This window comes from Balaenoptera acutorostrata, chromosome 8 (genome assembly GCF_949987535.1).
Source record: "Balaenoptera acutorostrata chromosome 8, mBalAcu1.1, whole genome shotgun sequence".
Taxonomy (NCBI): Eukaryota; Metazoa; Chordata; class Mammalia; order Artiodactyla; family Balaenopteridae; genus Balaenoptera; species Balaenoptera acutorostrata.
The window spans coordinates 68,118,962-68,146,941 of NC_080071.1; the positions used below are offsets into that span (position 1 = coordinate 68,118,962).

Consider the following 27,980-nt stretch of genomic DNA (forward strand, 5'->3'; position numbering starts at 1 on the left):
AAGCAGACTCTGGCCAGTCACAGGTGCTGGCAGGTGAAGGACAAAGTAGGGTATAGCTAGTAGTTTTTCCTACCATATATTAACTGAATAACTAAAAAAAAAATTATCTCGATATGAAGTTTCTGGAAAAATTCTCAGCAGGTGTTTGGAACCCCATCACCCTTCCTTTGCACTGACTCTCTTAGCCTGGAGCTCACTCATCAAACTGTGAAATTGAGATCATTGCCTGAATTATTCCATTGTTTTGCTCTTTCTTAGCTTCAGTTATCCTGATAATTCAAGAGGATGTAACTCTTTAATCTAGATTCCAGATACTTGCTGTTCAATCTCCTCTCTTTTTTTTTTTTTTTCTGACTTGCTTTGTTGAATAAATCTTTGGATTCATGATTTTCTCTAGACTTAGAATTTAAAGGAAGATATTCTTTCTCCACTTTTTTAAGTTTCAAGGTATATTTGCCACCATGGAAAAAGACACGTAAATACAGTTACAGAAAAATACATCAAGAGTTATTTTGGATATTATGTTGAATGAGAAAAATAAAATTTTATTTCTCTAATTTAATAATCATTGTTTATTTCATTCATAGAGGAGAAAAAATTAAGTTCTTGTGTGCTAAGTTTAAATATACTTTAAGGCAAAAAATTAATGTATAATATTACATTATATTAATATATGTCAGGAAGATAACTTGAAGATAGTTAAAAAACAAACTTGAAAATATTTGCTTTGCTGTGTAGACTTTTCAACAGTTATTTTTAAAGACTGAGGAATTAAGCACCTGTCATTTTTGCCAGCTGGTGTAGATGTTAAAAATTACTGTCACTCTTCCGCCTGCTACTCTATTTTGCACCTGCTACAACTTGAGTTATGGACATCTCACACATGGTAATTTAATAAGGGTAGGTCCCAAAGCAAAAATGACCCTTTTATGATTGGACTGTTTGTACCAGTCGACTTCTCTACATGCTGACATTTATAATTTTTAAAAACATATTTTATTTCCTGATGTAACAACTAAATATGAATATGTATTGAGAGCTACTCTGTTCAGTATGGTATGCATGAGCCACATTTGGCTATTTATATTAATTAAAATGAGATACAATTAAAAATTCAATTCTGCAGTCACACTAGCCACATTTCAGTCAACAAATGTGGTTAGTGATTACCATACAGAACAATGTAGATAGAAATTTCCATTTTTACTGAAGGTTCTATTGCATAGTGCTGTGTGAAATATCCAATTTCTGGTCTTAGGCAAACTTAGCCTTAAAGATCTTGAGGCCAGCGTAAATTCTCCTTGAAAGAATGATTGTGATGTCCCAACATCATGTTGGCTACAGAAACTTAGGTCAAAGTTAAAGCTGTTGGCTACTGAAATCTGAGTGACCCTTGCTGAAGATAGCAGCATGATGACCTGAAGTGCCTGACATCAGGACAAAATTGTTTCAGGTTCCAAAAATGTATAGGCAGGCAGGTAATTTTCAGAGATTTTGAAATCCCATATATTTTAGGGATATCTTTTTAGAGAGTGGGAGAACTATTTATCATTTCATCTCTTCTAAATATCCAACTACTAACTTGCAAATTCTGCTTCTATTCTAAAGAAAAAGTGATACATGATAGCAATATGATATGATGAAGTAAGTTTACACTATAAACTTGTCTATCAATTAATCTTATCATTTAGAGCATGTATGAAAAGATCGGTGCTTTGTGACCACTTAGAGGGGTAGGATAGGGAGGGTGGGAAGGAGACGCAAGAGGGAGGGGATATGGGGATATATGTATATGTATAGCTAATTCACTTTGTTATACAGCAGAAACTAACACAACAATGTAAAGCAATTATACTCCAATAAAGATGTTAAAAAAAAAAAAAAAGATCGAACCAAGATTTTGGGGACATGGGCATGCAAAGTAGAGGAAATCATAGCAGGAGAGAGAATTTTAATAGACAGGATCTTGAGTTCTTGAGTAAGAGTCTCATCCCCAGAGACTTTTTTAAAGTAACAGCTGAAAGGTCACTTTAAATTTTATCCTTGAAGACATTCAGTGAGACATATCAAGGGCTTATTAGAATTTTCTAATAGGCCAGACTGTCACTAGAAGTGAAATAGGTCAAGCTGTGTATACAATGATTTACACAAAACTGAAGAAACCTGCTTTCATCTTAAATTGCCGGATAGCTTATATTAAACCATCTCTGATCCTATCTGAATTTCCTCAGTTTTCTATTTTGCATTTTCAATAATATATGATTGTCATTATTATTCAGTTATTGTTGTGTAGACTATAATTATTTATTCTCTTAAAATTTTATAATTCATCAATATTCTGTACATTAACAAAAGAATTGGGGTTTTAAAAATAAGTTTCTCTAAGCAAGAAGATAAAAACACAGTGCGACTTGAACATTCCAGACCGACCAAAATTATTTATTGATTTATTATTTTAAGGATGTTCTTTGACCCATGGTAGAAAATAAAGAGCAGTGCTTGAATTTGAGATTGTCAGTATTTTATCCTTCTTGTCTAGAGCAACAGACACTTCGTTTGTGTGATATGAATATAATTCAGAGAGAAACGTAAGGTGTATAAAAATTCAGGGAGTCCTCCAGTCTAAAATGGTCCAAATTGTTTTGTTCTTCTGAATGATGGTAAACAGATTTGGACAGTTAGTCATGGGTGTTCTTAGAATAAGGTTCCAGCCAGTCTTCATAAACAGTGCTTGATCTGTAAAGGAAAAAGGAAAAAGAGTTAGATGTTGATTGCATCTTTTCAGAAAGGAAATGGGGAAGGAAATAGTGTAAAGTGAAAAAGAAGAAAAAGCACAAAATGAACCAGCACTTCCAAGGTAAGGCATTTCCTTGCTGTAAGAACCTGGTTTCTTTTTTTTTTTTTTTTTTTTTTTTTTTTTTAAATGGCTCTGATGTCCTGCTAGCCATATTTTTTTTTTTTTAATTTATTTTATTGATGGCTGTGTTGGGTCCTCGTTTCTGTGCGAGGGCTTTCTCCAGTTGTGGCAAGCAGGGGCCACTCTTCATCGCGGTGCGCGGGCCTCTCGCTATCGCGGCCTCTCGTTGCGGAGCACAGGCTCAGCAATTGTGGCTCACGGGCCCAGCCGCTCCGCGGCATGTGGGATCTTCCCAGACCAGGGCTCGAACCCGTGTCCCCTGCATTGGCAGGCAGATTCTCAACCACTGCGCCACCAGGGAAGCCCAAGAACCTGGTTTCAAGTGCTGCACTTTGGACTGTGATAGTATGGTTTTCTAGAGCAGTAATTGTTAAAAACTACTTCAATTTTTCAAAGAATTTAGGCTAATGCTTTTATTATTGTTACGTTCCAACTAAATTAATCAACTATTCTCTGGTTTGTTGAATCTCCACTGCTTAATTATAGTACAGACAAAGATAGGATCTATACATGAAAGCTATAACCTCAGAAGTTTTTGCTTGTACACTTATACAAAAATGCTCTATTTCTACATAACCCATATCAAGGAGATGGGTTAATATAAATAACTCGTTAATATTAATATAATATTAATTATATTAATGTGTTCTGGTTAAAATAAATAACTCTTCATTAAGAAGCAATACTAATTATATCTACAGCATATAAGTGAGGCTGCTACTTTAACAAAATACAATATTGAGAAACCCTTATTTATTAAAGAGGGAACAGATAGATACCTTGAGAGCTCCATTTAGACAGACATGATGTGCTTGACAAAAGCTGTAGGGATAATACAGACAGTTTAGAGTTAGAAAACAGTCACATTTAATAAGAGAGCAGTATAGTAAGTTAACTCAGTTCTAATTATTCCTAGTTATAACTCTAGAGTTTATTTAAACTCTGTATAGCTCACTATTCTTAATACTGGATTTATGGCTTTTCCCCTGATTTTGTAAGTTTAGCTTTCTGATTATGTGTTATGTTCACATGGTTAAAATTTTTTCTTGAAAGTATGAAAGAGTTTATAAAAAAAAATGCTCTTCACCACTGCCTCCCAGCTATCTAGTTCCTCTCTTTATAGCTAAGTTGGTAGAGCTATTATGCATGTATAAGAAAATACAAATATATGTTTCTAAAAATCTTTTTTACACAAATGGTGGCATGTTCTACAAACTCTTTTGCACTTGCTTTTCTCACTTCATAATGTATCTTAGAAATATTACCATAACCATAAACAAGGGTGTCTTTGTTCTTTTTTTAGGTCTGTGTTGAATTTCACTGTGAAGATGTACCAAAATCTATTTGATACATCGTACATTGATGGACATTAAGTTGTTCAAATATTTGGCTATTGTGAGCAACACAGTAATGAATAATGAATATGAATAATCATATATCACTCATTTCACTTGAGTGCAAGTATGTCTAAAGACTACATCCCTTGAAATAGATTTGCTAGAATTAATAATTAATACCACATCACCACATAGGGATTTTAATGATTTATATTCCCAACAAGAATGCATGAGATCACCTGTTTCCATACACTGTCCTCAACCTAAAGTGTGGTTAAACTTTTAATTTTGGCAATCAGTATATCTAAGTGTAGTATTAATCTGCATTTCTTTTATTATTAGTGAAGTTCAGCATATTACATTCATATATATTTTTATTTCCTTTTCTATGAATTGTCTATTCATGTACTTGTTAATTTTTCTATTGGGTTGTGGTCTTTTTATTAATTTGTAACTTTTTTTAACATTAGGCAAATGAACTCTTTCTGATGTTGATTGCAGATATTTTTTTCTGGTTTGCTATTTGTCTTTTCACTTTGTTTCTGGTGGCTTTTGCCACTTAGATAAAAAAAATAATGTGGTTGAATTTATTGAAATTTGTAATACCTTCTGGGTTTGCATCAGTGTTAGAAATGCCTTCCCATTCCAAAAGTTATAAATAATTTTCCATGGGTTTTATACTTTTAGCTTTTACATTCAAATGTTTGACTCATGCGAAATTTATCCTAGTAGGAGATCGAGATCTGCCTTTATTTTCTAAATGACTATACCCTTGTCCAAACAATATTTATTGAATGATTCTTCTTTTATCTAATGTACTTATGGCAGTAACTGAATGTAAAACATAGTTTATAGGAAAAAAGTAAAGTTTAACCAAGATTGTCAGTGAAGATATGCTTGGCTTAGTATTTTTCTTTTCTCCTGTTCTCTTTTTTTCTCTCCTTTCCACTTCTCTTCCCTCCCCTCTTCTCCCCTCTGCTTTTCTTGTCTTACTTTTTTCCAAGTTGTTAGACTTTATAAGTCCATATTTACATCAAAGCTATCAACATAGCTTTATTGAGATGTGGTTAGATTAGTTTTTTGGGGGGATGGATAAGTTTTTCAATTTTGTTGCAAAATTTTAAATTTACAAGTTATATCATGCAACTTTATCTTGCATCTTTATTTTGTGTGGTGTGTTGCTTTTCAGACCCTCTGGGTGAAGCTGCTATAAATTGGTGGCAGAAAGACGTGTACCACAATGTTCATTGTAGCTCTATTCACAATAGCCAGGACATGGAAGCAACCTAAGTGTACGTCAACAGATGAACGGATAAAGTAGATGTGGCACATATATACAATGGAATATTACTCAGCCATAAAAAGAAGCGAAATTGAGTTATTTGTAGTGAGATGGATGGACTTAGAGTCTGTCATACAGAGTGAAGTAAGTCAGAAAGAGAAAAACAAATACCATATGCTAACACATATATATGGAATCTTAAGAAAAAAAAGGTTCTGAAGAACCTAGGGGCAGGACAGGAATAAAGACGCTGACATAGAGAATGGACTTGAGGACATGGGGAGTGGGAAGGGTAAGCTGGGACAAAGTGAGAGAATGGCATGGACATATATACACTACCAAATGTAAAATAGATAGCTAGTGGGAAGCAACCGCATAGCACAGGGAGATCAGCTCAGTGCTTAGTGACCACCTAGAGGGGTGGGATAGGGAGGGTGAGAGGGAGACGCAAGAGGGAGGAGATGTGGGGATATATGTATACGTATAGCTGATTCACTTTGTTATAAAGCAGAAACTAACACGTCATTGTAAAGCAATTATACTCCAATAAAGATGTTAAAAAAAAAATTGGTGGCAGGAAATAGATAATTGGCCACTATGAGATAAATTTCATTTAAGCAAGAACACTAGAAAAGGAGAACTAAATTTTAGCACCAGCTTTGCCATTAATGATGTGACCTTCACTAAATAGCTAAACATCTTTGGCCTTCGGATTCCTCATTTTCATAACTGCTTGCTGTAAAGGATTTTGAGATCTCTCCAACTGTAATATTAAAGAATATTAGTATTTAATATTAAAATTTATTCTGACACAAACCCCATCTTACAGAGATGTTGTGAAGATCTAACAAGAAAAGATAAAAGTGAAAGCACATTTTAACCTGTATAATAATGCACAGGAATGTTAAAACCCACTGGAGTAAATCTTATGTATATAGTCAGGTACTTACAAGGTATCTTTTTAGAGTTATTATATAACTGATTGATAATAAGTAACATTTGTATGTTCTCTTATTGAATAAGAGAGGTAGAGAAGATAAGTTGTTTTAAGCTCAAAAGTTGTCCATTGTCAACCCAATCAGTTCAGAGTTGCTGTAACCACCAGAGCATATGAGATTGTACCTTCATAGTTGATGCAGCCATTGGAGTCTTCTTGACCTGCCAGCAGGGCTTCCACTTCTTCCTCTTTCATCTTTTCACCTGATGAAACAAAACGCTTTCTTCAAAAAGAAAACCAGAGAATATTTTCAAAATTCCACTGTAAGTGATCAGTTTTGGACTCCTGGAGACTATAACCTCTTGGAGGATAGAAACCCAGCCCTTCCTGTTCTCTAGCCGGAAGGTTATCAATAAATTGTTTTTGTATAAATGACAAATGCACACTATACCTGATCATCCAAACTCTATCCTGTAAGAACTACAGTGCTGCACATTACTTATTCATTACCAATAATTTATCATTTCCCCAAAATAAACTCAGTGACATTGAGGCTAATTGATAAGGTCATTAAGTTTTGACTATTCTTTTTCATTTTCCCTTTGTAGTCTTTCCCCCTACTTATTTTGGTTATAACATGATTGCCCTAAGTCTTGCTCTTTCCTATATATTCTGTCCTATTAAGTCCACTGAAATGGATATTTCTTACCTAGCGTAGCTAGAACATGACGAAGTTCAGCACCCATAACGGTGCCATTGCCTTCCTTGTCAAAGACACGCAGACCCTCAACAAAGTCTTCATAGGTGCCCTGGTCCTTTTTGTTGGAAATAGATTGCAACATGGGCAGAAATTGTTCAAACTCAATTTTCTTGACATTCATCTCTGGAAGAAATTGCAATTTGGAGAGTTATTATCTATCATTAAATGCCATCTCTGAGTCACAAATTAAATTGAGAGTTCATTCTAGATCATCTGAAAAATCTTCATATGGCTTAAATTTCAGTTGGTAAATGACTGATGACAAAATGTTTGTGGTAGATAACAGCATGAGCTCTGGAGTCCTAGTGCTTAAGCTTTTATCCACAGCCCACCATTTACAACTATGTGATCATGGGCAAGTTTCTTCTTTTTTAGTGAGCTCTTTATTTATTTATTTATTTAATTTATTTATTTTTGGCTGCATTGGGTCTTCGGTTGCTGTGTATGGGCTTTCTCTAGTTGCGGTGAGCGGGGGCTACTCTTCGTGCGGTATGTGGGCTTCTCATCCCGCTGGCTTCTCTTGTTGCAGAGCATGGGCTCTAGGCACGGGGGCTTCGGTAGTTGCATCACGGGGGCTCAGTATTTGTGGCTCACGGGCTCTAGAGCGCAGACTTAAGTGGTGGCGCACTGGCTTAGTTGCTCCACAGCATGTGGGATCTTCCCGGACCAGGGCTCGAATCCATGTCCCCTGCATTGGCAGGCGGATTCTTAACCACTGTGCCACCAGGGAAGCCCCATGGGCAAGTTTCTTAACCTCTTTGTGCCTCAACTTTTTCATCTCTCAAAAGAGATACCTTGTAGTGGTAGTGTGAGCATTAAATGAGATAATACGTGCAAACTGTATTACAATACCTGGGACAAACTGAGTGCTTAATCAATGTTAGCTACTGATTTTATTAGTATTGTCAATTTAATATTTTCTATAAACACTAGGGAAGCAACATAGAAATATACTGATAACAAATCCATTAACATATAAATGTAGCAAAACCTAACTGAACTTTGATATATATTCCACTTTTGTCTGAGCTTTTGTAGAGCCTTCAATTTCTTTACATTTTAAGTAATTCAAAAAAGAAGCCTGTGAGGAGAGAGTGTGTGTTAAATACTTTGTGATCTCCTGATTTCTCTGCAGTTTTAGAGGCCTGGAGATGATAAGAATTTTTTTAGTATCTTCTGACAAGATAAACAGTATTCACAGCAGAAGTATAAAACAGACTATCCAGATGTATACAAATGGTTAAAGTTATGTACCCCTAAAATCAGAATTCCCATTCACCAGTCTTTCCTTATAGTGTAGAAATCTAGTACACTGAGTAATATTAACAAGATTAAATTTGAATGCTGAATAAATGAACATTTACCTAATAATTCCATTAAAGATGAATGTTTGATAAGTTAAAAGTGAATTTGGCTTATTATGCTCTTCCTTTATCTCATGCTCCCAGCTACTTTTTGCATGATTTACTTGGACATTTTCCTCTGAAGAAAATGAAGTTTGAGGAAAATTCCTGCAGACTGATTTAGAGGTAGGTTTTTTTGAAATCAATTTTTTTTTCTTTTGTAATAAAGGAAAATGGTCTTTTCTGGAAAAAAAAGATGATTTGCCTTCCCCTCCTTGTTTTCCTTATGGCAAGGATAAATAGCCCAAATATCTACTTGAAAAAACTTCAGTTTTGTCTTCTTTTTTTTTTGTTCAGAGTGGTATTTTTCAATAGACTATTATACTTGCCATGAATCATGGAATTGGAAAAAATTTCCTTATTCCAGACTAATGACTGGATTACTGTATCCAGCGATGACTTCTTCAATTTTGCCTCTTATGTATCTCACTGACTTTTGCCTTAGGATTTACCTTGGGGGACTGAATGCAGATTTTGGCTTAGGTTTTTAAGTCTTTTTACAGTTCTTGGAAACAGAAAATAGTTTTATTAAGGTGTCATCTGTGTGTTCTTAAATTAGAAAGCTGAGTTTCCTTTAAGGTGTTTTTTTTTTTTGGTCGCACCCCGTGGCTGGCATATGGGATCTTAGTTCCCTGACCAGGGATCGAACCCATGTCCCCTGCATTGGAAACGTGCAGTCTTAACCACTGGACCACCAGGGAAGTCCTGTAGGGTATGTTTAGATAACATGGTGATGATGATGATGTTAGCATTAGATATCATTTCCTTTCATTAACATGAAATTATATCATGCTTAGAAATTCTCAAAGGAAGGTTAACTTGTTTTATGAGGGTAAAAACTAAGACTTTAGATGGCCAAGAGGCACACTTACCATAAAAAGTAAATTAAACCCTATTCTGTGGAACTTATTTCTCTATAAATCTCTCTCTCTTACATAAACACACACACAAACACACTTCCCAACTTCTTGGAAAAACATGTGTTTACCTTCATTGCTGGGGTTTCCCAGAACCTCCTTGACCTCTGCATTGGTGGGATTTGTGCCCAGAGCCCGAAGGACATCACCAACCTGGCTCAAGGTGATCTTGTTATCGCCTTGTCTGTCATATAGGAGAAATGCCTCCTTGAATTCTGAAAGAAGCAAGAAACATTAGGATGCTTTTTTTCTACTTCAGACCTATAAATTAATCCAAACTTCATCAGGGATCCAGTTCAAACTCTCCTCTACTTTACAGCTTTTGCCAGTCACTTAAGTTTTTATCTTTGGACTCTCCCTTTTCTAAGCTCAACTGACAACTCCCTTTGGACATTACTTTTTGGGTCTATTTTAAAGCAGGATTTCCAGTTTCAAGTCATATGTTATTATTCATCAGATATGGAAATTGAAACTCCTAGTCATATTTATTCATATCCCCTTCATCTGCCTTGGACACAGGACTGGGTTAAGAAATTCTGAGGCCTTGAGAAATCTTAAGAATTCCTCATAAAATCCCTCATATAATTAACAACGTTAATAAAATTTCAAGAAAACAAATTTTCAATTGGGGTTGTGTCATGTGAGGTTAAACCAAACTTCTTAACTTATACAGAAAAACCTGCTCTTGAGGTACAAATTTCCTAGGCTCTTCTCTTAACTAGTTTTCTTCAGGAGTAACCTCATTTTTCAGGAAAAAAAGTAGAAAGATGAGGCCAATTTCTAAGTTCTATAGTGTCATTTAACCACTTCAGTGTATGACTCTAATAGGCTTCTAGTGTATCTGATTCTGAAGGAGACTTATTTGTTTGAATCTATCGCGATGGTGATCACTTTAAACTTTACTCTTTTTTCATATAATAACGTATGATAACATGTTGCTGTATTAGTTTTAGAATGTAAGTATACGTTTTAAATTAAAATTTTATGGAGATAAGTATAGATTCACATGCAATTTTAAGAAAAAATACAAAGAGATCTCTTAAATACTCTGTCTAGTTTCCCCCGATAGTACCATTTTACAAAATTATGGTACACTATCACAACCAGAATATTCACAATGATAGACTCCACCTATTTTACTCAGATTTCCCTAGATTTACTTGTATTCATGTGTGTATGTAAGCACATATTTTAAAAGTGTTGTCTATTTTTATCACAATCACTCTATTGTTTACTTTCCCTAAATTTTGTCATTCTCCTTTGATAGAATTGGTTTTGCCTTTCAGGATTACATTAACAAAGAATTAAGAAGTATACACCAAAAAGACAGAAAGAAGTGCTACTATGGATTTAGGGGCAAGTAAAGACATTTTAATTGAACTTTTAAAACTTAACTAAATTAAATTTTCTGGAGAACCTAAAAGTACTGATGGCAACTTGTTGGAGTTAATACCAACAACACTCAAAAACCCATTTGTGAATGAACTGGTAGAGGTGAAAACATTCTTTTTAGTCCACTAGTGGTCTCAGATCAAGAGATGCTATCTAGATAGGTTACTCAGCAAAACATCCTATTTAACTATCCCTTCATCCCCTAATCTAAGATTGCACCAGACATTATGTTAACAGTCAACTATAGATCATGTTATCATTCTTTGCTGAAATTTCCACCTCAAATTCTATGCAAATTGATATCACAGATCATTTCCCCAACCTAAAAGACATGCAGCAGGCACTGTGGGGTCATTAGTCAAATATTATATTTTATCTTTCTACAGGACATGTGAAACTGAACTATTCTTATTAGTGGCTCCAGGCTTTCATGCAGATTGCTCAGAGGACTCACTATTACCCTGGTCAGATGTTGATATAGAAATAGGGTTTTATGAGCTGTAATAGAATCTCTCTGACATGAACCCTTTTGTTGATTTAAAGGCCAAGGCCAGAAAAATATTGCTCTTCCTACACCAGATTTTTAAGGCTTAGTTATTCTCTTGAAGAGTCTAAAACATGGGTTAGCAAATGACTGCCTACGGGCTGGCCGCCTGTTTTTGTAAATAAAGTTTTATTGGAATACAGACATGCCCATTCATTTATGTATTGTCTATGGCTGTTTTCATACCTCAGTGACAGAACTGAGTTGTTTTTACAGAGACTGTTCTGCCAACAAAGCCTAACATATTTACTGTTTAGCTCTCTAAGAAAAAAATTGCCAGCCCCTAGTCTAGAACAAGACTGTTCTAGGGCTTTTTGTGATGATTGAAATGTTCTGTATCTGGGCTGCCCAAAAGGGTAGTAGTTACCTACCACCTGTGGCTCTTGAGCACTAAAATATGACTAGTGCAAAGGAGAAAGTAGACTTTTAAATGCATTTATTTTTACTGAATTACAGGTTAAATTCAAATAGCCACATGTGGCTAGTGGCAACTCTACTGGACAGCACAGGACTTACCTTTAGAATGCTATAATTTTCTAGTGTTTTTTTCTTTACCCCAAACTTGTGATACATTCAAGTAGAGCAGCCATGAGAAAAACTCTAATCATTGAAGAAGGAAGCAAAGAAAGTATGTCTTTATTTATTTCTTAAAATGTAATATTTCCTTTTAATTTAAAATGCTTACATTTGTTTTCCTGGCACAGGAGAAAGCCAGTCCACCACACCAAAGTTTACTGAACCTCTATATCTAAAACCTATTTTACATATGGAGTAATATGGTTAATGTTCAACACCAAGTCTTCTGTCTCTGAAAGGGTTTTTAAGTCTTCTATTGCTTGGTTCTACCATAGTTTGGCAGTCATAATGACACATAAATTAGATATTTGAGAGGACTGGGGTACAGTAGCAGATAATGTAGCAGCATCATTAGTTAAAATACTTAAAAATCAAACAAATTAGAGTAGAATTACCAACTGTTTTCAATAAGAAAAATTAGTCCTTTGTAGTATAATTTCAAATGATCATGGGTTCTGAGTCATCAGATCATCTCATTTGTCTACATGAAGGCATTAACCATGATGTAGATATATATGAGTCTGTGCTATAGCAAATATCCTTTTTTTTCTTAACTGATTACCAAACATGAGATATTCCAGACACTGAAACAGGCTGAAAAATGTTGAATCCTTTAGATAGAGAACTGAGTATAATTATAATTATATACCTATGAGTATTATCACAATTATTTATATATTATAAATCATAACATATATACATACTTATCATTATGACCAATATCCAATTTATACAATATTGTATAACTGAAATTTTCTTCCATCCCTTCTATAAATGTATTTTTGTCTCAGTTTATTTAAATATGTGACTCTTTCACTTCATAAAACATTCTGCCCTACACTTTCCAGTGAAACAAGAGTCTTAGGGCACAGGATCTCTTGGATCCAAAGACCTGAAGAAGAAAAAGTGGAAGTCTTAGGGAAACTATTCATATTCTTTTGAATCTCCAGAATTTGAAGTCTTCTAGTTAGAAACTGTTTCTATGAAATAAATTTCTAATTAATTTAAAGTAATATTAGATTTTGACCCTATCATTAATTCTTTGGATCTTTGAGTCAGTCTCAACACCTCTCTGGGAGCCTGTCCTGCATCTCTAAAGATGGACCAGGAGATGGCTAAGGCTCCTTCCACAGTTTTTTGATAAATAATTTTCCTCTCTTTTTCTCTGAATGCACATTTTTTCTATATCCACTTCACCTGCTATTTCTCTCAACTCACTATGGTGCCCACTGAAATTATGTGTATTTGGTAATTGGGCAGTTTTAGAATCAATTTTGTTTTCTAAATTGAATAATTTAGACCTGCCAAATCACTCTTTAGGGATTTGATTAACAAATTAGCCATCCAAAATCCACATATTTTGGGGGAGTATATGTATGGTATTACCTACTGTATCAAGTTGGTTCTATTTAGAAATCAGTGAATACAAGAAATTATTTTGTGGTGTTTAGCTTTTGTTTGCCTAAACTTTTGATTACTGATTATACGTGAAGGGTTCATGTTGAGAGAATTTATATTTAGAGTGATTGAGAGCATTTATATTTAGAGTGGCAACATCAGTGGGGATAATTAGAAAGAGCTAATCTCATCTCAAGGGAGTTGGTTTTCTCACATGCCATCTTTATGAGTGCGCACATATTATATCATTTAAACTTACCATCCTGCTGTTGCATAGAGAACTCGATCTGTTAGAAAGAAATTAACCACAAAGAATATTTTAACCAAACAAAAATGTCCTGATTTTTAAATGTATCCAAGCTCATTCCCTGAGTAATCTTCAAAGTAAGCTGAAAAAGTATGCCTACTTTTCAGAGTTCAGGCATAGCTTGGATACTAAGAGGTTGAGCCATGCAGTAACATGTCTTGGAGATGAGTGATATTTCAGAGACTAAGAAGTGCTCTGCCTACCTCTGGAATAGAGAAGCTCAATTCACTTACCAGCAATCTGATCAGCACTGAAGGACTGCAATGGTGCGAGAGAGGAAGAAAGAAAGAAACAACTAGTACTCTTTCAAATGCATTGACAGAAGAGAGTGCTCTCTGCTCTGAGATTTTTAGGAAGCTATGTAGGTGTCATAGAATAAGAAGGTTGCCTTAGGATACTTTTGAATCTAGGAAAAATAAAAAGCTATTGCAAAAGATAGGGAACATCTTTCTATATCTTAATCCATTAGTCAATGATTTAACAAATGCTAAATCAAATTCTTTCTGGAATAATATAATAACCTATGGTGTATTTAACATATGTCTAATACAGACACACTGCATTAAAAAGGTCACTTGAAGTCTTTCTTCTATTTAACCAGTATATTTTTACCCAATTCATGGAAAGTAGTTTATTTAATTTTAGTTATCAGCATCATTGGATTTTTTTTTAAGGTATAGTATTTTGCTATAGTTGCAAGTTTTTCCCTAAATTTAGATATAATAAACCTTATGTGATATAGAAAGTTGGTGAAGCATAAAGTACTGTTTTTGGGAGTAAGACATATTTTTCCAGTTGGCATAATACCTTGAATTAATCTCTCCTATCCTCAACCCACCTTAATAAAAACCAAAAGTAGATTCTACACACATACTGAATATGTTCTCTCCTCAATTTTATTCCTATCTGCTGTCTATATCTGTCTATAAATTACAAGTAGCTTTCTCACAAGATCCACCATGATGGAGCTTCTGGGCTGCAAACAGCGGCGAAGCTGAAGAGTGAGTTGAGGGCTGCTCCAGTCCCTGAGTGAGGGCCTCCCTTGCCGAGGCTGCCTTTTATTTCTGGAGAAGCTGTGACCTCACAGCTAGCATCAGGTTTCAGAGAGAAGTAGCCAGTCCCCTTGGAGAGTTTTTAGCTTTCTTAGGGCAAAGGGAAAGAGGGATCTGTACCCTGAGGTCTATTTTTAGGAAATCAGAACCTAAGCGTGGACAGCCATGGTGAGACCATTGCCTATCAGTACTTTTATGGTCTTTATCCCTGAGATGTTTTCTTGAGCGTCTTCCTTTAAGAAGCTTCTTATTTGTTCAGTGGCGGAGGAGCTTAGAATTTCTCTAAAGACTACAGCTGATCCCTTCTCTTGGTGAATTATGGACTTTGCAAACTTCAAGTCAGCAGTTTTAATGGAACTTTCTGGATGGGACTGGTTTGGGGTTTCAAATGGCAACTGCTATAGAAGGAACACTCTCTGCTGCTCTGTCCCTTGTGGTAAAGTTCAGAGGACTTGAAAGGGGTACATACATTTTGTGTGTTTCTTGGGTCTACCCAAGTGAAAATCTGGTCAGTTTGTGAAATCTCCAATTAAAGACCACTCTTTGAACATTGTATTCTCAGGAGTGTAGAGTTTATCTAAGCCAGGAATGGTTTTAATCTCCATTTTCAGCACTCTCCCTCAGTTTTCTTACATTAGGGCTGGGTGTTTGCTTCCCTACCTGTTATCTTTGTGGTGGCTGACTAGTCATATTTTTTGAATTTATGAAGTTCTTCTAGGAGGGAAAGCTGATGGACCATTTTGTGTTCTTTTTCTCTCATTCTGTACATGTTCTTTTAAAATTTAAAAATGTTGCTTATGTTCTTACCAGAATGTGCTGATTCCCTTTCTGCCATGCCAAACATTTTATGACTCAGTCACCAGACTGAGGAGCAAAAGAATACAAAGCAGGTGCTGTGAAATGCAAAGTTGTACTTTAGAATTTTAAAGGTATCCATGGGATTGGCTGGTAGTAAGTTTTCATGACAGCTTACCTGAAAATAGGGGACAACTCCCTTCCTAGAATGGTACTGAGAAGAGACCAGTCTAGTCAGAACTAAAGTTCAGACATGTTTATCAGTTTTCGACATATTTAAAGCAGCTCAAAGGCATAAAGAATGTTAGAGATAAATTCTAATTTAAGTACTGGCTCAGCAGCTATTTTTAAGGGAATGGTCACAAAAAGCATAATCTCCCTCTGCTAGACAGATGTATACTTTGCAGCTTTTCCCCAAGCTATTTGGAAAGAAATCAACATTTAAATGCATATCATTTTTTGTCCAAAGTTTATAAGTAGTGAAAAAGATCTCATGGATTCTGAGTTCCAAAATTAGAATTGAAAATATAACTTAAAAAATATTAGTAGCCAGGTAAACATATCTTCATGAATAGATTGACATTTTGAGACGTTGTTGGAAAATGGAAGTTAATAGAAAAAATTTAAATCCTTTGAATCATTAGGGGAAAATGAAAGGGAGGGACAAAGGTAGAAATTTGTCCTTTGGTAGTTGTGTAATTTGGAGTCTCATGATTTCTGATGCAAAGATTAAAGCCATTAGAGCAGACCATGTTTCTTTGTGTTTTACTCTTGTATTTAGGTATTGTGTCATTAAATTTGAATTGCCCTATGATCAATATTGAGCACTAGCATATATCTTTGGTAAAATTAATAACTATAGATAATACAAAACAAACTCATCAAAGTTGTCTTACATAATGCCCATCCCATCATATAACCTACATAATGCTCATTTTCATTTTTTTTCAGATAGAAAAATGTGTCCTTGAATACATATAAAATACAATTTGTGTCAAATCTGTCAAGTAAACTGGAAAGTCATTTTAATAGCTGTATTTACATTATAAATAAGCTATTCATAACCACTTGCCTATTATATAAAGGTTTATTATTTATTAAAATAGAATGGAGGCAGTTAAACTATTTCACTCTAGTTTTTATCTGTATCTTTATCACATAGAGAATGAGAGTGTAGATTTTTTTGTGCTTACTGAGGATCAAAGTAAACATTTAAGCAAGCTGTTGACAATGGTAGAGAAGGCTACAGTTTAGTCTAGAGAATAAACTATAGTTTAAAAGTTAGAAAACCTAGATATTGTGCCCATAGAATAAGTGGGAGATGCTATTTATTCTCTGGTACACTTTTACGAATGGCCAAAACATTCTCTTGTATCTCTTCCTGGGTGTTATAATGATGAAGTAATCAACGCTTTGAAGAAAGGTGTGATATGAATACAAAATGTCAGCTGATTTTGGACTCAGTTTGCTACGTCATCATTTGGTTTGTTTTGAAAATTAGATTTAAGTCTCTTCTATCTGGAATGTTCTCCTGTCATTTCTGTTTCTTAGAAATTAACTATCCTTCAAAGCCCTTGAAAGAACCTTTTCTATTTGCCTAGCTCCTTTCTGCCACTGAAATATATTTTAACCTTCATGACTGTAAACTTTTGGGAAGCACAGGCTGTTACTGGAGACCATTTCCCTTGGTCCATGATGTGAACCCAAGTGTGAGCCTCTCCCTCCTGGAATGCTACTCCTGCCTTATACTTAGATTGTATCCCCCATAACTCTATAAAATACCTTGCCTGTATTATATGCTCAACAGAATTTTAATTAAATTAAAATCTTTAGAACAGATGTATAGTAAGTTCCTCCTTCAAACAAGTCTCCTCCTCTAGGATATTATCTTTTTAAAATTTTTTTATTTTTATCTGAAGATTTAATTTTATTTATTTTTAAAAATTTTATTTATTTATTTATTTATTTATTTATTTATTTATTTAACACCTTTATTGGAGTATAATTGCTTTACAATGGTGTGTTAGCTTCTGCTGTATAACAAAGTGAATCAGCTATACATATACATACATCCCCATATCTCCCTGCTCTTGCGTCTCCCTCCCACCCTCCCTATCCCACCCCTCTAGGTGGTCACAAAGCACCAAGCTGATCTCCCTGTGCCATGAGGCTGCTTCCCACTAGCTATCTATTTTACATTTGGTAGTGTATATATGTCCATGCCACTCTCTCACTTTGTCCCAGCTTACCTTTCCCCCTCCCTGTGTCCTCAAGTCCATTCTCTACTTCTGCGTCTTTATTCCAGTCCTGCCCCTAGGTTCTTCAGAACCAATTTTTTCTTTCTTTTTTTTTTTTTTTTTTTTAGATTCCATATATATGTGTTAGCATATGGTAGTTGTTTTTCTCTTTCTGACTTACTTCACTCTGTATGACAGACTCTAGGTCCATAGGATATTATCTTCCTTGAGAGAACGGACCTTGTCAGTTCCTGCAAAGAGCTTACATTCTAGAGTAGGGCCACACATTCTCCTTTGGTGCTGTATCTCCAGCACCTAGAACTGCCATGCATATAGTACGCATGCTCATTTTAAGTTATTGATGTATATACCTTTATATTTCCAGAATCTTTCCTTAGATTTTATATAAATGTTATGATTAGGACTTCTAATTTGCCAACCCCCAATTTGTTTTTTTAAAGGGTGTTTCCATTTTAGCCTAAATACTTATCTTAGACTGTTGGTAAAATAACTACCTTCCACATTTTTATGATTTATGTACTATTTAGTATTGGATTTAAGTAAGTAGTAGTCAACAAGGTACTGGTACTAAAAAAGATTTTTATTGCAATGTTTTCAGATTATTTTTCACTTAGTGAAGTATTTTTCTAATAGTAATCATGAGGTTTGGTTAACTGATTAAAGACAAGATAAAATTTCTGGTATATAGAAGGAATTGATTTATAGAAAAATATTAAAATGCATTTAATCAAACAGTCTCTGGAATTGATGTATCTTAAGCTTTAGTATAGCAAGAAGAGCTATAATAAAAGACGATCTGGAAGATATGTGATGTTGAATACTGAGGGCTAATGCCCTAGGAAGGAACATAGACTACAGTCTTTAAAGAACTTCATCATCACTGCTAGATATTACAATAGGGCTAATGACTGGTGAGGCTAAGTAAAGACCTTATTCTAACCAGGGCCAGTTTTCAATCAAGAAAACATTGCTGCATGTTCTTTGATTTAATGCCTGGCAGGGAGAACGAAGACCTGGATGTATGCAAACCCTAACAAGAACTTAATAATTTTCACTCCAGTCTTAGAGTTATGAGGAATCATTGTAAAAGGTTGGCAGAAGTACTATTTTGGAACTCTGAGAGTTTTGTGCTTCAGAACAATTCACTTAATTTAAAGGAAATAGGTATTTTTTATTGCATTTTTTTATTTCAACAAAGGATATACTTAGGCTGGTGACTCTAATATGGTATAAAAAGGAGAAATTAAGGTCAGTGAGAATACAGTAGCAGCCCAGGTTGTCTAATATAAGAGAGAATAGATGGTTGTATTGGATAAACTGATCTGAATAGAAGAGGAAATGAGTAATTCTGTGCTTAGGATGCCTAGACTAGTCAACTGAATTCAATCACATTAGAGCAAAGGCTGAATTATTAAAATAATACAATTTAGACCTACAGGAATTAACAAAGAGGTTTAAGTGAATTTTAATAAAAATGTAAAAATGTGACCTAAGTCTGTACTACTTTGGATTTCTCATCAGCTTTCCCTTGAGAGTTGCACCTGCTCTACTTTGTGCATTTGTTTGTATGCAATTTAATTAAAAAATCCAAGTTGTGTTTACGTTCTTTCCTTCCTCTTTTTATTTTTAAAATAAAAGCATTTGTGAAAAATGCTTTGAAAAATGCTTTGTGTATGTGTTTTAAGAAATTATAAGTATCTGCTTTTTCCTCCGTATCTGGGGTAGAAGTTCTGTTTGTGACAACAGGGATATATGAATATTGATATTACTATTTTGGAGATTTCAGGTCTTTGATATGGTGGAAAGAGACTTAGATGGGGATTGAGGTATTCAGAATTTTGTTCTGGCTCTCCTGTAACAAATTATGTGTCTTTTGATTAAATAACTTCTTTTATCTGGGTTATAGCTTCCTCAAATATGAAATACTAAACTGCATGATTTCTGTGGTTGCTTATGGTTCTATAATGTTGTGAGTTTTCCATCCTTTTGTCAGTAGTATCTACAGCAACTCACTTTTTTTTTAATGGAAAAAGGCAAGTTGCCTAAAAATTTGGTAAATAATATTATTTTGAAGTAGTTTAGATAAAGAGGAGTTAAGCAAAATAAAATTTCATAACACTGTGTTCAGATGAGTATTTTATATCTCACTTATATCAGGAGATGGTATATCATTGGGTACTTAGTAGGTACAAAGAACCTCACTTGCCACAGTGGTAGGAAGAAGATAAAGTTGAATAAGATGTGGTTTTATCTTTAGGAAAAATTTTCTGCTCTGGCTTCAACTCACTATTATTAATTTATGATCAGAATAACAAAGATTTATCATCCATATAATTTACATTTTAGCCAGTATAACTGAAGCCATCACTACTAGTATATTGCAATTTTTGCCCTCCAGGTTCTGATTTGCGGGGAGAAACAAACTGTAGAAGTTGATGCAGAAACAAACTACGGAAGATCTTATTTTCATAAAAAAAGTATTCCAGTATGAAGAGAAGCAGAAGAAAGTGTAGTATCAGCAGACTAAATATAATCCTTTCCACAATTTCCATGAGTCAGATGGTGCTTAATGCCGGGTAATTATGGAAAGGCTTCTAAAGACAACTTGCCAGGGGGTTCATTTGCAGCACTAAAATGTCGAGAGGCTAAATTTGGCACTGTCACTTTGTGGTCTCCTTGTCTTGTAAAAATTTCGTTATCTTTAAAATTAAAAGTGCTATTCACTATTAATTGGTGAACATACCTATTCCTTTCCAAACTGCCATTTACTTTGCAAAGACATTATCCAGTTACATATTACTTAAAATATAATTTTAGAGTTACAGAATGCCCTTTAATATCTTCCCACTCCACTCCACCTGTTCTCTTCTTTTACAGAGTAGATGTTTCAAAGTGGAAACTTGTTATTGATACCTAGTGATAATCTCACATAAATTTTGGTTTGCTTCTGAGGTTATAATCATGCCACAAATGGATGAATATCGCAATTGGTTGACATTTTAGTTGTATTAAAAATTAGTCTGTATTAAAAGGCCAGAGTAAAAGAAGACAAACTCTTAAAATTATATAAAGAAAACTTAGAAACAACTTATGTCTTCATCTATTCCTTCTAATTAGAAATTGACTATGTGTCTTCTATTCCTATTTCTTTTCCTCAGATTAGTTAAGATTTAATCATTATACACGTGGCATTATATTTCTATATATGACTCCAAAGAATATTTGTTGAGATTTCCAGTTTAAATCATGCTACGTATTTGTAAACAAAATAGAAACCCATCCCATTTTTAGAATATTAACCTGATGGAAAAATTTGGAGGTCATCTTTGAAATATGTGTATGTTTAATTAAACAAAAGCAAAATTATTTTAAAATACAATAAGTTTCACTATATTTAACAACATTAAAAAATGCTTTGGTATAGTGTTTTTCCAGCTTTATAGAGATATAATTTACATATAATATTGTATAAGTTTAAGGTGTACAACATTATGATTTAACACATGATAATTTTGATATATGAAATGATTACCACAATAAGGTTAGTTGGTTAACATAACCATCATACTACACAGTTATCTTTTTTTTTTTGTGGTGAAAACTTTAAAAATTTATTCTCTTAGTAACTTTCAAGTATACAATATGGTACTGTTAACTATAGTCACTATGTTGTATTTTAGATCCCAGAACTTATTAATCTTATAATTGCAAGTTTGTACCCTCCGTTCACCTTCATTCTTTTCTCCCATCCCCACCCGACCCTAGCAACTACCAATCTACTCTCATAATAGCATTTTTAACATCCATGTTCCATTTACAACTTTTTACAGGAAGCTGGAGCAAAGTGACTGGGGGTCTTTCTAGTTTCCTAATATCCCACCTTCCATCTGTAAATGAGAACACCCAACCTGTCAGCAACAGGTGCTAAGATACGGGAAAGCTGAGGTAAACAGTAATGAACTGCCAAGGTCAAAAGTCTTGATGAACTAGCTCTGATGTGTGCCTCTCACCCCCTCTTCTGGCTACCGAAGGGCTGTGAAGGGCAATATGAGAATCACCCTTATATTGACCACTCTTAACCTCATATCCTTAAGAGCAAAAAAGGTTCCTTTTCACATTCTTAGAAACAGCAACTTCCCCTTTATAAACAGGAGGTAGTTTAGGATATGGTTAACACAGTTGACTCTGGATTTGGCCTGCTAGGTTATATCCTAGCTCTGTCACATACTTGTTATTTGATCATGGGCCTGACATTGAACCTCATTTAGGCTCAGTTTCTTTTCTTGCAAAATGAGGCTAAAAACAACCTTAGTGTAATGTTTTGTGGATTAAGTAAGATAATAAGGCACAGAGTAAATTCATAATAGATATTGATTATTATATTACAAAAAACTTTATAATTTTCAAAGCCTTTCATGAGCCATGACCTCATTTGGTTTTTCCAACAATCCTTCTAAGTAGGACTGGGTTTGTATTAGCTTTGTTAGAGATGAGAAAAAATAATTTATAGATTAACACAAAAAGTCCTATACCTGGACAAGAACAAGTCAGGTGTTGCAATGAATACATAATATTTGCCTCCACTGAATACTCATCAGTAAGTAAATGTATTTATTGGGAATACTATATTTCCACCTTATTAACTGAAAGTTTAAATCTTCCCAAGCATGTGGTCAATTGTTGCTGTGAGATTTGTTATTTGATGAGTTTCTGTCAATGCATTTTGTACCTTTACCGCTTTTTGTAATGTCGCCCGCAGTATCTGGTCAGGGATGAGCTGACTAAGTGGTGAATACAACGAGAATTACAATTTAAGCAGCACAATGACAGACATGATTCAAAGTCCCATCACCTCAGAGCAATCCTGACATATCAGCTAAGGCATGCATCGTGCAAAAAATTTGCTTAAACATTGAAGATCTTTTAAAATCTAGGCACATGGTCATCTCATACTTATTTACTTTTGTTATTTCATTTGGTTACAGTTTTGGGCAACAGGTGTTAATTCTTGTGTTTGTACTTGAAACTAAACTTATGGTGGGTTTTACTTCCCACACTTGGTGATTCTGTCAGGCAGTATTCTTTAGTCTGGGCATTATTGCTGGAAGTATCAGCTCTCTGAAAGCAAAGAGTGCTTAGAACCCCCCAGGACAGTAGCTTTAATGTTCAGATATCAGCAGCATTTGTGTTTTTGAAAAGGATATTCATAGAAAATCCATGGGGCTAGGACATCAGGTAAGCATTCCCTCAGAAAATATAAAAGGTTTTATGTCAGAACAACCAAAGAAATGTTCTAAAGAAATAACCAATAAAGCAGGAAATCAGGTTGGAAAACACATTTAAGAGACTGATAAAACTCATTCATATTATTCAGAGTTTATGCAGAGTCAAATATATGGCTAGTAACATAGTATATTATAATATGGAACATAGGTATTAACTGGGATAGTATTGAGGGATTAAATACTATGATTGTAATGACTATAATACTACACTAAAATAGTTCCACTTAAACTTCAGCCCTACTCAAGGTGTAAAGAACAGCTAGATTTCTAATCTCATATGATTTAAGAAAGAAAGTGTAAAATCCAATTAAGTTTTGTTCTTTATCGAGTTTTCAGAAAGTTAATGAACACATATAACAGCTCGATTAATTTCTTTAAAGTTCATTTTCTCTGCTTGAAAAAAGTTTATAACTTATATGAGGTAATATATCTAGAAATATCATTACATGATTAAAAGCATCATAATATGAAATGTTTTAATGCACATTTTAATTAGTCTTCTTACCTATTGGGATGAAATTAGATTTTATAAAGTTCTCAAGTTGCATCACATTCTTTGGCTATGTTATAATATCTATAAATATGCACTGATTTCATATTGTTGAATGCATATCATTAAAGCCATTTAAATTCTTTTGCAAAAATATACTTCAATTCTTTTCTTTGTTCTCTTTCCATTAGGAATGGGCTCTCTGAATGAAAGATAATCTGTTTCTTCTAGATTCATTTAACTTCTCCTTTTTTGGTTTGTGTCCCTTATCAACATCCATCACATCTTTCATTCTACAATGAAATAGTGAAGATGGAGCATATTCCATCTTTATAGAGACTCTCTAGGAGTATTTCCTTCTTTTGCTTAGCTGTACTAGTTCACACTAGCATTAATTCAAGATATAGATGAAAGGATAAACCAGTTTTCAAGATACAGAAAAGCATCACTTCTCTGCTATGAAGAAACAATCAGTTTATTTTTTGGATTTAAAAAGTGATTTTTTGTCTTTTCTTGGAGACTTCTTACCTGCCAAACTAAATTTTTATTTATTTACTTATTCTTACTCTGTTCCTTGGGGAAGAAAATTAATGCCTCTTTTCATTACTGGGATACTTCTTTTTCTCCTTTCCAAATGCTTGTAGTCCCAGATACAAAGGGATGATATTGTCTTATAAATCACAGTAAATATAAAGAGGAATAGCTTTGACACTGATTCATATCTCTAGTGTTAATGTAAAATGGGGAGTCAAAGAATAGAGGCAATTGGAATTATTGCAGTGGCTATAATCATGCTTATTGTATAATGTAGTCAGTATGCATCTATAAGATATATTAACTAGTATTGCTGGAGATGAAAATTTTGATTTCCTCATAATGAACTGTATGCATGCAGTCCTCAAGACAGAAAAACATTTACTGGAAGATATGACATTCATTTTTTTCTCCTAAGTGGATATAAATTAAGAATAGTTCCTGGCCAATATTAGATTCTACGACCAACTATTTTCCAAATATGACTTCAGTTACCTACTAACTCAAGAGACAATGTCTGTGATGATCTACTTCTACTCTGAAACATAAAATTTCATGTTTAATTGGAATGCTATAAAAATTTGGAATATATTTACTTAATATCATCATATACATCTAAGGGTGATCTGATTCAATATTTATGTCAGGAATATTTTTAAGAATCTACAGTTATACTAAAATAGTCAATGAATTATTTATTTATAGGTTAGCTTGGCTGTTGCAAGTAAACAGCATATTAAATGTCAGCAAGTATTAAGTTAGCAAAATTCAGATTTATTAAGCACAGAAATATTGGCTTAAGTGAAATGATCACCTCCTAGGCACTTTCACCCACTAGTTTTCCATATAAGGCAGGGTTCCCTAGGTGAAGATTTTCAAACTGTCATTCGGACCAATCAGAGCCCAATGAATGAGGAGACGGTGCACATTTGATGGGTCACATTGCCGAGAGGATACAGGCACATCCATAGCGTCATTCTTCCAGAAGCAGATAATCTTTTGGCAGTGGAGAACTTTGATCACAGCAAAGTGTTGACATGAAAATCAATCACATTCTCTTTAGTTCAAGATCAGTATGCAAGAGCTCAAAGACATAAGCTCAAAGCCATATAACTAGCAAGTTTTACAATATTTGGGGGGGGGGTTAGTTTCATTTAGAAGCAACTCACGTTCTGAATTAAATAACGTATATATAAATAAACAAGATGACAGTTATAGTCACTGAAACACTTGAGTGCGTAGTTGTCTGCACTGGGATGTCATTTAGTGTGGTATCAAATTTTATTAAGCAAAGCTGGAGGGGGAATTGAATTGCAAAAATCTCTTTTTCAGATGAAATAAAGCAGCTGTCAAATAAATACATCTAGGACAACTGGGTCATCAGCTGTTTTTAAACTTTTGGAAACAAGTAGGGACTAAAACATTCCTTTTGATGTAGCTTTAAGGAAGAGACCCAGTTTCCATAGAGATTTTATTAAAAAGAAAAAAGAAACCACTGGTTTAAATGTTTATAAAATGTATACATTTTGCACTTTGACAATTTAGGGGAAAAAAGGAAACAGAAAACAAAAAGTAGAGCAAATACAGGTTCCAAATATAATGCCATACTCATAATAATTTTAGTGAAATTATATGCTACAGTTTATTTACTTTTTAAATCAAGATTCTCTTCTACCCAAATCCACCAGTTTGCTTAGTAATTCCATTCCTCTCAATGAAGAATATGCCCCTCTGAAAGTTCCTAGTGTTCCCTACTGTTGAAAGATGTTTCAGTGACCAAACAGTTCACCCTTTTCATTACCTTAATGGCAGAGAGGTCAATCTTTTTTTCTTTGGGTGGGGCAGGTGCAGGTGCAGGTTCATGTGCCGGGGCAGGCGCAGGGGCAGGGGCTGGGGCAGCAGCAGCAGCAGGTTTCTTCACGTCCTTCTTTGGTGCCATTGTGTTTAAAAGGATGGGTTAAAAAAAGAGAAGGAGAGCCTCCTAAAGAACCTGTCAAACTGATTCTTGGAAGAGGAGTGGTGGTTCGCCTGATCCACAGACCAGTGTCTTGAAGGTGGACCCAGAGCATTCAATGGTATAAGGGCATGCATATATATTTCACTTAGTGCCTAACAGCATCTTGACACTTGAGGCTGGATTGGACAGTTTGCTATTCCAGGGGGATGGCATTACGGCTCAGACTATAAATGGAATCTAAAGGGTCATGGCTTCATCAATTTTTTTAACTCCTCATGTGCCATTTTTTCCCCCTCCCTCTACCTCCATGTATAAAGGAGAAAGAATTATGACAAAGCCAGCCAGATTCAGATCCTTTGGTGAAAGTAAATTAGATTGACTGATCCTTTCTCTTGGTAGAATTACAGTTCTGCTGAAGTTGTAAATCTTTTTTTCCCCCTGTGCCTAAGAAACTTTCCTGAAGGATTTGATTTCAACTTGGAGTTTTGGCAGGGAGTATCACCAGCTTTCACCCAGCTTATTTGCTCATGCTCCTCCTCCCTTGCCATAATATGCAAGAAAATGTTTGTCAGCAAAGAGGTGGTGGTGTTTAAAAATAAAAAGCAGACGTATAAGGAAAGCCCATTAAGTCTTAAAGTGGCTTCCCTTCTAGGGAGCACAAACTCTGACTCTCTCTCTCTTAAATTGTGGTGAATTGTATGCTAAGAAAAATAATTAAAAACTCCTTCCTATCACTTAACTTTTTTCTATAATGAAAAATATCAAATGGGATGGAAATAACAGGAAGATTTACCCTCTTGCCAAACACTTTTTCTAAGAGTTAAGTAACTTTCAGTCACAGTAGATATTTATCCATTTGACTTCCTAAATGGAAGTCTATATTAAATAAGTCTAATTATTTATCACCTAAATTTTTTATCCATACTAGGGATATAAGATAAAATTTTAAATTTACCTAAGTGGCCAGAGAGATAAAGAGAGAAAAGAACTTTATCATTAGGTGGAAATTTTGGTGAGTAACTTGAAAGTTTTTCCTTTTCTGTCCTTGGCTTTCTCAGTTTGCAAGACTAGACTCTCATATTAAGAAACATGTGATTAGCCAATGTGCCACCCTCACTTCTGTTCTGTTAACTTGTGAGATATATGATTACTGAGTAGCCGTTAATCAGTAAAAAACCAACAAACAAAAACAAAACCAAAAAATCCCAGTAGCAAGTTTGGGATTTTAAAAGAGCATATTTACACATTACATATGTAAGAATATATAAACATTATATATATGTTTACTTATACATATAAAGTATACATATATAAGTATATATGTGTAAACACACACATTATATATTCTAATTGTTGAATATAATTGTGTTGAAAGATATATTAGCCATTTTCTTTTGGTCTGATATAAAAGCATTCCCCAACTTGGGGAAGGTCACTGTTCCTCTCCATACATTATAGCTAAGAGAGGTTAAGACTCATATGAGCAATAATTCGTTAAGTCACCACTGACCCGCAGTTAGTCTGATCTCACATGGTGGCCTGATCTACTGGATTATGTTATTCACATAGGTTCAGGAGAAGCTTTTTTATTAGCTCCCTCCCCCATGCTACCCCACATCAAGGGCTCAATCATTACCTAAATTAGCTGCTGATACTCATTTCTGACATGTAAGACAGTCATGAGAATCAGAACATATTTCACCTAAGCATATTCCTTGTCTCAAATTTAAATAATTAGAATTAAAAAAAAATGCAGTGTTTTATAATAGAAACTCTGTTTTTGTAAATAGCAGAAATTTGTCCACCAGCTTGTTTTCCTTTGGATTATCAAAGGAATTA

At 34.5% G+C, this 27,980-nt stretch overlaps 1 protein-coding gene across 2 annotated transcripts; it reads right to left on the reverse strand.

Moving 5' to 3' along the window:
* Window positions 1-2,418: 2,418 nt before the first annotated feature.
* On the reverse strand, window positions 2,419-26,259 carry MYL1 (myosin light chain 1). 2 transcript variants are annotated; one of them, XM_007187858.3, is made up of 7 exons: window positions 25,986-26,259; window positions 13,723-13,750; window positions 9,625-9,768; window positions 7,183-7,356; window positions 6,659-6,736; window positions 3,697-3,739; window positions 2,419-2,736 (listed from the first exon to the last, which is right to left on the reverse strand). In XM_007187858.3, exons 1-6 carry the CDS (start codon window positions 26,121-26,123, stop codon window positions 3,711-3,713), a joined length of 591 nt encoding a protein of 196 aa, XP_007187920.1. In that variant the 5' UTR covers window positions 26,124-26,259; the 3' UTR covers window positions 2,419-2,736; window positions 3,697-3,710. The 2 variants fall into 2 exon arrangements, with proteins under 2 accessions (XP_007187920.1, XP_007187921.1); XM_007187859.3 differs by lacking the exons at window positions 13,723-13,750; window positions 25,986-26,259 and adding exons at window positions 14,004-14,028; window positions 14,720-14,818.
* Window positions 26,260-27,980: the final 1,721 nt, after the last annotated feature.